The 12,616-nt window shown below is 42.7% G+C and overlaps 1 protein-coding gene across 12 annotated transcripts in view; it reads right to left on the reverse strand.

Annotated features, from left to right (window-relative positions):
- CADPS (calcium dependent secretion activator) overlaps positions 1 to 12,616 on the reverse strand; it is a 422,307-nt gene that overhangs the window by 111,623 nt on the left and 298,068 nt on the right. For 6 of the 12 annotated variants that reach the window (XM_075938476.1, XM_075938477.1, XM_075938474.1 and 3 more), the window contains 3 exons: positions 11,626 to 11,762; positions 5,159 to 5,346; positions 3,939 to 4,103 (listed from right to left, as the gene is read on the reverse strand). In XM_075938476.1, coding sequence (XP_075794591.1) covers positions 3,939 to 4,103; positions 5,159 to 5,346; positions 11,626 to 11,762 — 490 coding nt within the window. The remainder of the gene's footprint in view (positions 1 to 3,938; positions 4,104 to 5,158; positions 5,347 to 11,625; positions 11,763 to 12,616) is intronic. The other 6 variants (XM_075938485.1, XM_075938484.1, XM_075938480.1 and 3 more) reach the window with 1 other exon arrangement.

Below are 12,616 nucleotides of genomic sequence, written 5' to 3' on the forward strand. Positions count from 1 at the left end.
TCTCTGGCACAACACCTACAACAGGCTGCGTTTTGAAGAGCTCTATAAGCATATATTGACACAGAGCATGTTATTATGGCTCTGGTAGTTATACGGATCCAGAAAATCAAGACCAGTGGCATTACCTGCAGTCTGGTTGTGTTAACCTGTGACAATCTGATACAACATGCCATGATAGTGCCAACAATGGCTCTAGTAAGAACAATGATCACCTCTAAAGAGAACATACAGAGATGTTATGAATGTATTTTGAAATTTTTGAAATTGGAAAATTTTGAAAGTTTTTGAATTTTTTCAATGTTTTATGAAAAAAATAGAAACAAAAATGGTTTCCCACTTTGCAAACAAGTCTATGAATTTTTTGTAAATCAGATATTCATGAGACATAACTGAGAAAGCTCCAAAATGGAATGGAGATATTTAAGTCCACAAGTTCCACAGATTACTGCAAAAGAGCGATATTTCTGGTGCCTTACAACGGTTAAAAATCTACAAAGGCAACAGCTTCAGAGGATGCCAATGCTGATTTCATTTTAAAAGTGAATGTAGTGTTTGTGAAACACTGTGACCACGGGAAAGGCAGTGCACAAATCCACCCATGTGCAAACAGGGGGCAAATTATAGTGAGATAATTTGACGGTGAGGATGTTTGGTGACGGGACTGAGAAACTGGACTAAACACCAGATCATTTCACACAGATCCCTGACCAGCTGTCAAATAATCACAGCATCAATATTCAGATGTCAACATCTAGATTCAAGATGAAGTTCCAGCGGCGAAGGGCATGATAACCACTAATCCAATGAGTTAGCCATTCCTTAACTTTTCCATACTCAAATCTACAGTTACGTTTTCAATACAGTAGGACAAAAAAAGTCAATAAAGCCACAACCCAACATTTTTTGCCCATTCCAACCCGTTTTATTTTTAAAGACCATTTTTGTTTTTACATGAGTCACCATGGAATAGCTGTGTTCGTCGTCCAGTGATAAAACCCTAACGAGGTAACTCTTAAAAGGGAGAGGTAGAACTGTTCAGCGACTAGGGGCTAGACTACAACGTGGGAAACACGGGGGCAAGTTGTGAGTCATCAGGCACTTCCTGGGGAACTTTGGGCAAACCTCAGTGTCTGTCTGCAACTTTGTTATCCCTCTGCTAGACAGGGATAATGGCACCCCCCGGCCTCATGGGGCGTTGGGAGGATAATCACATTAAAGGACTGTGAGATGGTCAATACTACAGTAGTGGAGCCCACAGAAATATCTAAAGCAGACAGGTCCAAATGGATGTGATTTTACAAAATTCTACCCATATGAGTGATTTTTTTAACCACGTTTCCATTAGAATTGGTAATTTTTTTCAGACAGGCGGAGCATCCACTGACATTGCATCCTGAAATACAGTGACGTGACACCCGTCATTTTTTTAATACCCATGAACTGTACTTAGTTATGGTAACTAGGGTTTAGTAGGTTTTGCACAATTGTGATTGGTACCTAGATATAAAATGCTCCTGCAGCTGTCTGCAGAAGGCAAAACTTGGGCTAAAACTTATAACACAGTTCCACTTTTTCATTTTGATTTTCAAATGGGTAAAATAAAAAGAAACAATAATGGATTCCACTAGGCAGATGGCAGTGTCCCTTTGGAGGGGGCCTTTCAAGCTTTGAAAGGGTTAATAACTCATCAGCTTAAAAAGAAGCTGAGATAAAGGAAAAAACAAACTGTAGCAGGGCTTTGAAATATCACCAGTATTAGTTTTTGACCATTTCACATGATACGACAGTGGGGTCACTGCAAAGCGAGGGGTGTATTTTTAACAACAGCCGTGTTGTTCCCGTCCTGCACTGACACTGATCAGATAATCAGGCGGTATTCATGAAGCAGGACCCTGGACAGCAGCTAGTTAGTTTCTTCTCTATGATGGCCTGTCATTCTGTCAGTCCTGACCTTCAGGCTGTCCTGAACATCTCAATCGCATTCTCTCTGCACTTTCTCACTGACTGCAAGCTACTGTTGTCTCACTGTCTGACCTTACACAAACACAATACAAACAGACAACCCACCTCAGCTCCATCACTGTCTATTGCTAACATAGGAGATTGATAGCCACAGAATTCTCTCTCTATTCGACCTTCATTACTGGAGTGGCATAGTCTGACTGACAGCCAACCTCATTCCCAAGAAAGCTAAACCACCAGTTGTTATTTTTTTTTGCCCTCTAAAAATGAAGTATCTTCAGTTTCTACAGAAAGTTCAATTCATATATATATACATGTTTATGACAAAAATAGAATGTTTTTGTTACATAGCAAAGATATTGATTGTATATATTTCAATATATATGTTCAAATGCTACCTTTCCCCAAAGAGTTGCATGCACAAATTGCTATGTTATTTATTATGATTTAGTATGTCTATTACTATATTGCCCAAAGTTTCCAAGCCTAAAGGTGTTCCCATTTGTATTAGCACTGTACAATCACAGGGCAAGACATGATGCCAACCTAAAGGAGCTTAAGACTTTGACCTTACAATGAGCTAAGCCTCTGACTAAATACAGCAGACTACAGGTTGCAGCCTAAGAAAACAAGCAACAAATGAAAGGTAGGAAAAGGAGACTATCAAATACAGACTGGCGTGTTACACACAAATACACTTGTAATTGGTGATTTGGTATGACATAAATAACTATCAGTTTTCCCCACCAACATGTCAATCTAGGCTGGGGGATCTAAACCAAATCACATGCACAGCCTGAATATTCCTTCAGAAAGGAGTCACAGTACCTGAATCGACATACTCGGATTTCTGCCTGAGCCACAATAGGAAAGATATAGATTTACACATTTTTTTAGACACAGAAGAGATTATTGCGAGTGTCTAGTCTGACTTCCTGCACAACACAGGCCCGAGAACCTCATCCAACAATTTTGGTAGCAAGCCTATAACTTCTGTTTGAAGTAGAGCAAAGCTTTCAGAAAGACAGCCAATCTTGATTCAAAAACTGCAAGTCCTGGAAAATGTGACAGGTCAGTAAGTCAGCACAGATGTATGGCAAACAGTCTTGGCACAGTAAAAGAAAGGTAAGTTGTAGCTCAACACCACAGTCATGTCATGCTAGGAGTCTATTCTAGTGTTTATTAAAAATCCCAGCTTGTTTAGAGAAATCCATTTTGCATGATGCATTATTCGTCTTATAATGCTACCCAGAACCTTGTCCAAAATTGTATGAGGCTCTGTGCAGATGAAAAATGGGATTACAGATTGTCATGTCTTGCCTATTGTTTTTCATTCAGCACAAACCTCCCCATTTGCTATTCTCTAGACACAACAGGATAGATAGGCAAGCCACAGTTGGCAAGTTTAATACGTCCCTGCTGTTAACACGCACACAGTGGATAGTTTCTGCTCTCAGTTATAGTGGAATCAACACAGTTACATAATAATTTAAAAAAAAATCAAAATCTGAACCCTTGGCTGCTGTCAAGGCAGATCCAAAGCACACTAACATCAAATTCAAGACTCCGATTTACTTCAGTGCATTTTGGATCAGGCCCTAGATCTTCAAAACAGAGGTAGATTTCTTCAGTAATACAGTCTGTGGACTGTGGAATTCATATGAAGGAGCAGTGAATTGCCATTAATAACCTCGTAGCGACAAGCCCTCTTAATTCACTGGTATCTTCTCTGTTTCATTTCGGTCTGGGTGATTTTTGAATGCTCTATTTCTAATACATGTGTGAAAAATCACTAACTCCCTAGTTCTACAAAATTGCTGGAAGCTCTTTTTACTATCGTATTATTGGATCTTGCCTTTGCAACGCTTCAGAACAACGTCAGTACTGGAAATGTAAACTGCCCAGCGTGCTCAAGTGATTGAAAAGTTATTATGTATTACAAAATACAATTCTGTGCATTACTCTCTCTCTCTTACCTTTTCGGCTCTGGATTCGGCTGGGATTTGGAATCTTTCCTTTTTTTGGACTCCTTTTTGGAATCCTTTTTTGTCTCCACTTCAGTGGCAGAGGGATTAAACATTTTGCCTCCCTCTCCGTCTGCATTTGGTTGTGACCCACCAAGTAACTCTGTCATTTGTTGACTTTGGGGAATGGATGGGATGATTGTAAGTGTACAGGATAAGGCCAGCAACAAAAGTGAAAGAAGCAGAAGAAAGCATGAAAAAATAAATGAAAGAAAACTAAACTGAAATCAAATAATGAACAGCAAAAGGTACAAACTTATAAAAGAAAGTCAGAACCGCAAAGAAAACAAGAAATTAAAAAACTCTGTTTCCATGACAAGACGTATAAAATTAACTGTGCATCATGTGGCAGTCTCACAATATGAAATCCAGACAATGTGTATCATAATTCTGGATGATGTTTAACGGAGAGTTTACAATAACACATAATTATTTTGTAACACTCTGTTATTCAGTAGCATATGCAGAATAGAGTGCGACATCTCAGAGTATATAATGCAACTTGAAAAAAAATCTCCCAGTGTAAGAAGCTGCAAAAGCTACTATAGCAGCCAATAAAACAATATAAAGAGAAACTTAGCAAGCTACATTTTTTTGCCACCGTATTTTTGCCACATGTGAGAGAACCAAACGAGCAAATTATGCACTGAAATTGGTCTGCAACAACAATAAAATGAGGGAGGAGGAATTTTCAACAATGCTTAACCAAATTAGGAGTCAACTTTCAACGTGGATATAGGCTTCTAACTGCCTCAATTACATTTGAAAATGGAACTCAGGTGCTGGTGAAAGTGCAACCTATAAGTAACATGTTAGATGCTCCACTATATTAATGTAAATCAATGTAATACATTCTTTATATTCATATATGCGTGCATGACACACCTTTCAGTCATGCACCCATATATACATGATCAAGACTTGTATCCAGGAGTTTTCTGAGTTAAAAAAAGTTCCAAATTATCATTTTGGATTCAGCATGCACATTTTCATTGTTTTCATTTCAACAAGCAAAGAAACAAACAAACAAACCGATGATGCCATCAAGAGCGGCTGCCAAACATCCAGTATGAAAACAAGTTGGGGATTGTTGTGCATTATCCAAGGAAACCTACATTTTACAAAGTCATCCCTGTCTGGCATTGCCTTGCTAGCAATGAATAATTCCGTACCTGTTGCCATGAACGTGTGATGCACAGAAGGCGAAGCTGTAGTGGAGCAAGGTGGGATCAATCATAGCTCCATTTTCTGCTCGTTCTAGTAAATCTTTGAGGTAGCAGAGATGTCTGTGACAGCCTCTGACTCCATTACGTGCACAGTATTCATCTAGCACAAATACCTGGCCAGGACTGAACCAGCCCTGTTTAGAAACAGAGAGACTTGATTTTAAATAGAGGTTGTTAAACTCATGGATTGTTTGATTTGGTGATGTAACGCTCCATTGTTCTTAGACCAACGTAAAACGAATGGAAGGCGAAAGACAAGGGAGTGGGCCCTGTCATCCCACATTCAAATACTACACAGGATAATTGCAACGAAAGAGAATTAGAGAAACATTTAAGGGAAATGTAATTCAAAAATGCAAAAAATAAACTAAACTAAACTATGCTATTTAATGTCAGTAATCAGTATTTATCATTAGAAGATTCTTTTATCTTTAAGGGCAGCCAAAGTCTTGCATCTCACAACAGCACAAAACATTAACACCACTCTTGGGGGGTGTGTGTGTGTCATATTGCTCCCCCCATGGTTAGAGCAGAAAGTTATTCCGTAATGACTTTTCTCTCTGTATCTGGCAAGTAGAGGAAGGTACCAAAGACACACATACAAGGTTCTGCAGTATCAAAACTGGAGGATTCACATTTCCCTCATTTCTGAGAGAAGCCACTTGGATTAGACTCTTTGGGGACAGTGAGGGTAGAACATGCAGCACCAGTCTGAAGTCATTAGCTAGAATACAAATTTTCTCACAGAATCCTTTCAGAATGCTGCAAAACCCATCCATATTGACACGGGAATTTGGGTGCTAAACAATTGGTAAGAGGCAGCTCTGGAATGCATCAAACTGCAAAAAATCTTTCCTCTTTTAATTGAAAAGTTCCTCCAGCGGGCGGGAGAGTGGTTGAGGCAGTGCACTGCCCCTATAGGCAACTTCTTTGCCACCCCATCTGCTACCCCAAATGCTACATCTTAGAAACAACGCTGCTGTGAAAGATTAAAATATATTTTCTACCACTCAGATGACACCAAATCTTTTCTGGATGCCAAAATAGCTGCTTTGAAAAGACTTGAAGAAATATCAATTAAGAGCTCAGTCAAAAGACATAGAAAGGGATTTGCTCATCCTTGTTGGGCCAACTCCAAAACAGATTGAAAAAAGCATTGAAATAATGAGGGGGGAAAATCATAGCTATAGGAAATAGACACCGTTCATTTTATTACTGGAATCACCAGAAAATTAAGAGACAGAACAATGCAGAAGGGATGACTGTAGAAGCCCATTGTTTCAATCGGCCTTTACTAGTCCCTGAACCCAGGGTGAAAGTCAATTTCCTCCTCTTCCTCTCTTTCCCTTTGTTACATTATGTTGATCATTTATTCTCCTCTGCTTCACTCCCAGCCTCCCAAAGGGAAGACTTTGGAGATGAAGGAACCAGAGAGGAGTGTAGGAATGCTGTGGTAAATAAGCCAAGTCACATGGCAGGCAGGGCAAGGGGTGACTCAGACCTTTTGGAGTGGAGACCAGACAAGGCTGGAGAGCCAGAGCGAGAAGGGAGACTCTAGCTAGGAAGCGCTGAAGGTCATTGCTCAAGAGAGAGCAGGGATGGCCTTCAATGAGCTCAGGAGAGGCTAAAGAGAGAAGACAGATCCTCAGGAAAGAGGGGTAGTTTGAGACTGGCCTGAAGGAGCTTTGTTTTGGGCTGGCTACCCTGGCGGGGGTGGGCTTTTCTCATAAACAGCTTATGCAGGCAGCCGTATCACCACAGCAAGCTGAGAAGTTGGGAGATCCTGAGGGATACCAAGGCCGTGGCTAGTCCAAAGTCAGGTTGAGCAGGCAGCATTGCCTCAAGTCTAAATGACCTGTCATGTAATGAATGTCTTACAATAGATTTGATCTTTCAGCTGGGGTGAGGATCCAGGCCCCACTGACGTCAGAGAAGAGATTCCCATTGACTCTAATGGGGCTGGAATTCCCTCTAGAATTTTGGCAGGAAAAAGGCTACAGGATTGGGCCTAGGGAGATCTGAGGAACCTGTGGCAGTTTCATGAACCTTTCAGGGCCTGCAGCAATGGAGGCTGCTCTTTATTCCATTCCATAGCCGCTGCATCTTGCCCTCTCTCTAAGGGCAGAATCCCAGACTCCTGTGCACGACGGAAGGAGACATGTTGAACGTTGTCACAGGACACAGCCTCGTCCATGGGGGGGAAGCCAGTAACTCAGAAAACAGCCTGAAAGGGACTTAGTGCACAGCTTTACACCATGACTCCGTGGCAGACAGCTCCCCGTCAGAGTTCAGACAGGGACCTGAAGAGGGGCCCACCTCCCCAAAAAAGTCTTCTTCCCCAAATCCAGGCAGATGTGTGGCTGACAGGAGGAGGACAAACACCTCCTTGGAAGGGGGGCACCCTTTTATAATAGCAACGGGCTGGGTAGCAGACTCCCCCAAGCTGGCAACGAGAAGATGGGAGAAGGATGGGGGAAGGGGGAGGGAGGAAGAGCCCCAGCAGACCTGTGAAAGGAAAAGCTGTATTTCTTTAAAAGCAGTAGGGCCTGGTGGCCACAGCTCTCTCTGTTGTTCCTCTTCTGGTACAGCGACAAAGCAGAGGCTGCAAAGCGGTAGTATATGCTGTTCGCTGTTCACTCACAGCCTAAGATCCAGGATTTGTAGGCAACATTACTAAAAGGCTGGAAGTCTTTATATACACATTTGCCCACCCCTCTGGCAACTCCTGGTCCCCTAGTTATTTTCTGCCTCGTACGTCAGAGTAAATGTCTGGGCCTCACACCTCAGGCCAACCATGCAGTGGTCAGTCTCCCAACTGTTGGTTACTGCTGTAATGTGGCATACCAAGCCCGAAGATATCCATACCGAGCATCCTGATGATCCGCAACAGCTTGAATTGCACCTGGACGTGAACAAGAAGCCTGGGCAGAAATGCTCCAGGAAGCAGGCATCACTCCGGAAAGAGGAACTGAAGTAATCGCTTCCAGAGAGGGTGCGCAGGAATTTTCCTGATACATGTTTGAAAGTTTTTTTTTTAAATGGAAAATGCAGTTTCAGCCAAATTGAAACTCTTTGTGGGACTTGGATTTCTGCTGAAATGTTTCTCTTTTTTCCACTGAGAAAACTATCTATATCTATCCTTTCAAATAGGTTTCACATTAAACCCTACAGTGGTGAAATGCCTCATGGGAGTTGTAGTTCAGGTCTCCACCGGTCTCCAAACAGCTGGGATTCCTGGTAGACTACTTCTTTCCGGATGTAACAGTTTCCATTTTGACCGAGTAGTGTGGTGCTTCATTGGGATTCCATGGCTGCAGAAGCACCATGGGAGACGTGGTGCATGTAGGGAGTACGTTGCGTAGGAAGAGACTGGAGATATCTAGCCTCTGGGTACAATTCAAGGGTACCCCCAAGCAGAAGGCAAGTGTCTATGCTGCATGGACCAAAAACCTGGGTACTTCTGCGAGCTCAACATTAGAGGAGGACAGCTGCAGTTTCCTCGCCAGAAAATGAAAGGCAGCTCTTCTCACTGAAAATCTGGTAGCAGGAGGAACCCGTGGCCATAACTGTGTATTCTCTGGTGAATGGTGGGTAAATGGACTCCAATGGCACGGGTAAAACTCCTGCTCCTCTTCCTTAAATGCTTCTCTCTGCCAACAAGCAGTATTTCTGTCTTACCTGAGATTGGCCCTAGCCAGGTTGTTTTCATACAGCTGCCTGTCCCAGGAGATTGGGAGACCATGCAGTCTGAGTTCAGTGGAAAGGGGACAAAATTGTGTGTCTTCTCTGTCTTTCTAGGACACTGCAGCCAAGACGACCTCACCACCTCCTTCTGCAGTGCCCGTCAACATCTGCCACCCACTGAACAGATGTGACATGTGAAGAATTCTGCCAGACCCTGCTCGTTAAAGTCCTAGGGGAGGAAGAACAATGGCCCATCACTCTCCTGAGCCCATGTGCAAAGGGCAGGGCAACCAACTGAAGAGCCATTCCTACAACACTGCCAGGCAAGTCAACAAAACCTTACGGGCAAGGGCACCAAAAGTTGCTGACAGAGCTAATATGAATCTAAATCGATCTGCGAGAGAAACGCAATCTCAGTCCCATAGCCAGATGAGGAACCACACTGAAAAGGAAGTGAAGAGTCCAAGTATGACCAGAAAGGGTCCATCAGCACAGCCCTTAAAATGGGGAGGTTTGAGACAGGATGGCAAATGGTGAGACTACATTCCAAAGATCCACGTGCCCCGGTGCTTTTACGAGTCCCATCGTGCTAGTGGCTTCTCAGGCAAGGCCCCGAACACCTCTTCAATAAGATGATGTGCGGCTGGCAGCTTTCCTTGTGCAGAGAGACATTAACAAACCATGTCAATAAGAGCTTGTAGGCTTCTCCCTCAGCTGTGAGTCTGTTTCACAAGTGACTGGTCAAAACCCTCCACATGCTCCCCCCAAATCTAACTCAGTCAAACCGGTCACAAGCCAGACAATCGGACCGGACAGGACGGGATGGTGGTGGTGGTATCGTCAACCAGCCATGCTGGAGTAAGCAGATGCTACATGCTGGAATCCCTGCGTGCCACTGCCCCTCCCCCCATGGGAGATAAGTGGGACGTGTGCTCTGTGGCTGACAAATGTCCCCACTTACTCTCGCAATGGTGCGCCCAATAGGGGAATTTCCACCAATCCCATCCCACTCGTTCAGCATCCTGCAAGGTCCCTCGGAGAGTGGCTGCTGACAACGGGAGGTTTGCAGAGCAGAACGTAGAGCACCTCCGACTTACCAACCCCGACCTCCAAATCATTCTCTTGGGGCACTCCCCATCGTGCAGTAAAGGCAAACGTGGAAATTCACCCCAAACCTTGCTCAGCCTGGTCCCTTCCTGGCTCCCATCACCAGGCTTGAGACAGAGGAGTCCTGCCCGACAGTGCTGCCCTACACAGCTTTGGAGACCAAGATGAGAACTGCTACTCACAATCAACTTCCCTTCATCTCACCATCTCCAACCCCATAGTGCGTTGGAGAAGATGAGTTCCTGGATGCAGTAAAATGGGCACAGGTCACTGACGAAACACAAACAGAGCCCTGTGGCATAGAGGGACTGGCTATGTGAAACAAAATATGTTTAATCCTAACAACAACCTCTGGGTGGTTTACAGGGGTATCACTTGCTTCCAACAAAGGGAGCCTCAATTTCAGAGCTTATGCCGTTAGGAGAAGGTGAAGATTTTTGGCACACCAAACATTTCCTGTACTTAAGAGTTAACAATGGAGAACTCGTCTACTGAGACTTCCTTGCATTATTTGTATTGGGAGACCCAAATTATTCTGCTGCTTGGCAGGGTGGACTCAGGTGGGATTAGGACCTAACCCCTCTAGAATGCCATCTGCATTTCAAGCTGGACAGAAAGACCACTCAAGTCTATGGAAAGACTTGAAGTGCCATCTAAGGGTGCTGGTGCTCAGAACATTTCAAACACTAAATTACTCTATCCTAGAAATCCATGACACAAGCTCTATACATTAGTATTTATTTACATTCGGGTAGAACCAAAGAACCCGAATCAAAGATGAGGGGCGATCGGGCTGAGTGCTGTGCAGTCAAATGACAAAGACGACAAGTCATAATTGGGGAGCCTTTGTATTTTTTTCTATTTCATCGGTGAAATCCTTACTTACATGAGTGACCCTGACATGAAGGCTCCCAAATGAGTATAGATTTCATGATCATGTCCAACATTTGGTAGCTGATCACAATCTGTTAGCTGCTTGCAACCCCTTCTCATAAATACATAAAAATACAGGGCACATGTATTCTGGTGTATCTCCACTGATAAGGGGTATGGGATAATACAGACTGAAGATGTTAATGGTTAATCAGTAAGCCTGACCTTTAATGGGTGAGGCTTACTGGTCATGGTTAACTAGTGGGAGCTGGTGGGCACTCTGCCCCAGCTGGAAGAAGGTGAAGACATCCACAGTGGTCCCACCACTTGCCCACATATAATCCGTTAAATAGTTAACCTTAACGTTTAACTGGATAACTAATTAAATGGGATTTTGCATCCCTAATACGGATTCGTTTTTCTCCTGTATTGCCCCCTGTAAAATTCTGTAAGGGAATGTTGCAATAACATTGCTGCTGTCGATAGTATTTCCCTAGCGGTGAGTTTGTTTTTGCCGGAGATAACGTTATAAAAAGTGCAAATATAAACAACACGGAGTTGCTATTGCAATAGAACAAGAGCAAGGTGAGGGTATAGTACCTCTGAAAAACACATACCTTGGGGGACCAAATTCAGAGCTGGCACAAATAGGGGCCATCCCTCCGGCAGCTTGGGAATAGCTCCAATTGCACTAGCTCTGACCTTCTTTCCTGGTGTTTCTATCGCTATAGACCAAAGAATATACTTGCCAGACAAGAATACGAATCATTAAGTCTGTGGTCCAAAGTGAGGCGCTGAACCATCTCAAAGAGTGAAGCGTGGTCAAAGTTACAGGGGTTGGAAGAGATAAATTCATCCATGCCATGCTTTTGAGCTCTATCTGCATCTGTTCATTTGCACATATAGAGAAAGACACAATTTAGAGAAATGTAGCCCATTTTATTTAGCATAAAAACAAGAGAGAAAAATATACACCATGAAGCATGAAGTCTAAATAATTCTCTTCCCTATATTGCCATTAAGTTTTATTTTCCAAGGCTATAAAAATATATTCTTCACCGCCAATTGTCAACTTGCATCACATTTTGACTATCTTATTGCATTCAGGCCAAAGCTTCTAGAATTAACATCTTGTCAACTGCTCATTATAGTGCATTTATTCTGTATTTAAAAACAGAACACAAACCCAGTAACTTACTCTGCATCTTACAAAACACAATAAGCTAACAGATTTTTGGCTTGCAAAAGTAAATTAACTCCTATTTAGTTATTTGAGATTAATTATATAATAGATTCTGCCATTCTAGTATAGTTATGTCTGTAGCAATTTCTCTACATTTACTAGTTTTTCTAGATATAAAACCATCTATAATTTTTATCAAAATGCCAATATGTCTCCCCCCCAATCTCAGATTTTTTACAAGAATTTTTAAATGCTACCTCAATGAAATAAAAAGATGCTCTTTTGAGCTTTGCTGAGAAGTTAAATTGAGATGTAGTTTGTTGTCACTGAGGAGGTAGCCTGATAGTGTGTAGATTCAGTTAGTCATTCCAACAGACAGACAGACAGACAGACAGAATTTAGTCTGCTAGGATTATGAGCTGCCATATTTTGTGAATTAATAGCCGCAGTGTCTTCACACTTCCCTGATGTGGTTGACGTCTATCGGCACAGACTCCTAGGGGCTAACTAATTAATCTCCACATGTATAGCTAAAATTAAGCTAAATTCACCAGTGG

Source organism: Pelodiscus sinensis, chromosome 11, assembly GCF_049634645.1.
Source record: "Pelodiscus sinensis isolate JC-2024 chromosome 11, ASM4963464v1, whole genome shotgun sequence".
Lineage (NCBI taxonomy): Eukaryota > Metazoa > Chordata > Testudines > Trionychidae > Pelodiscus > Pelodiscus sinensis.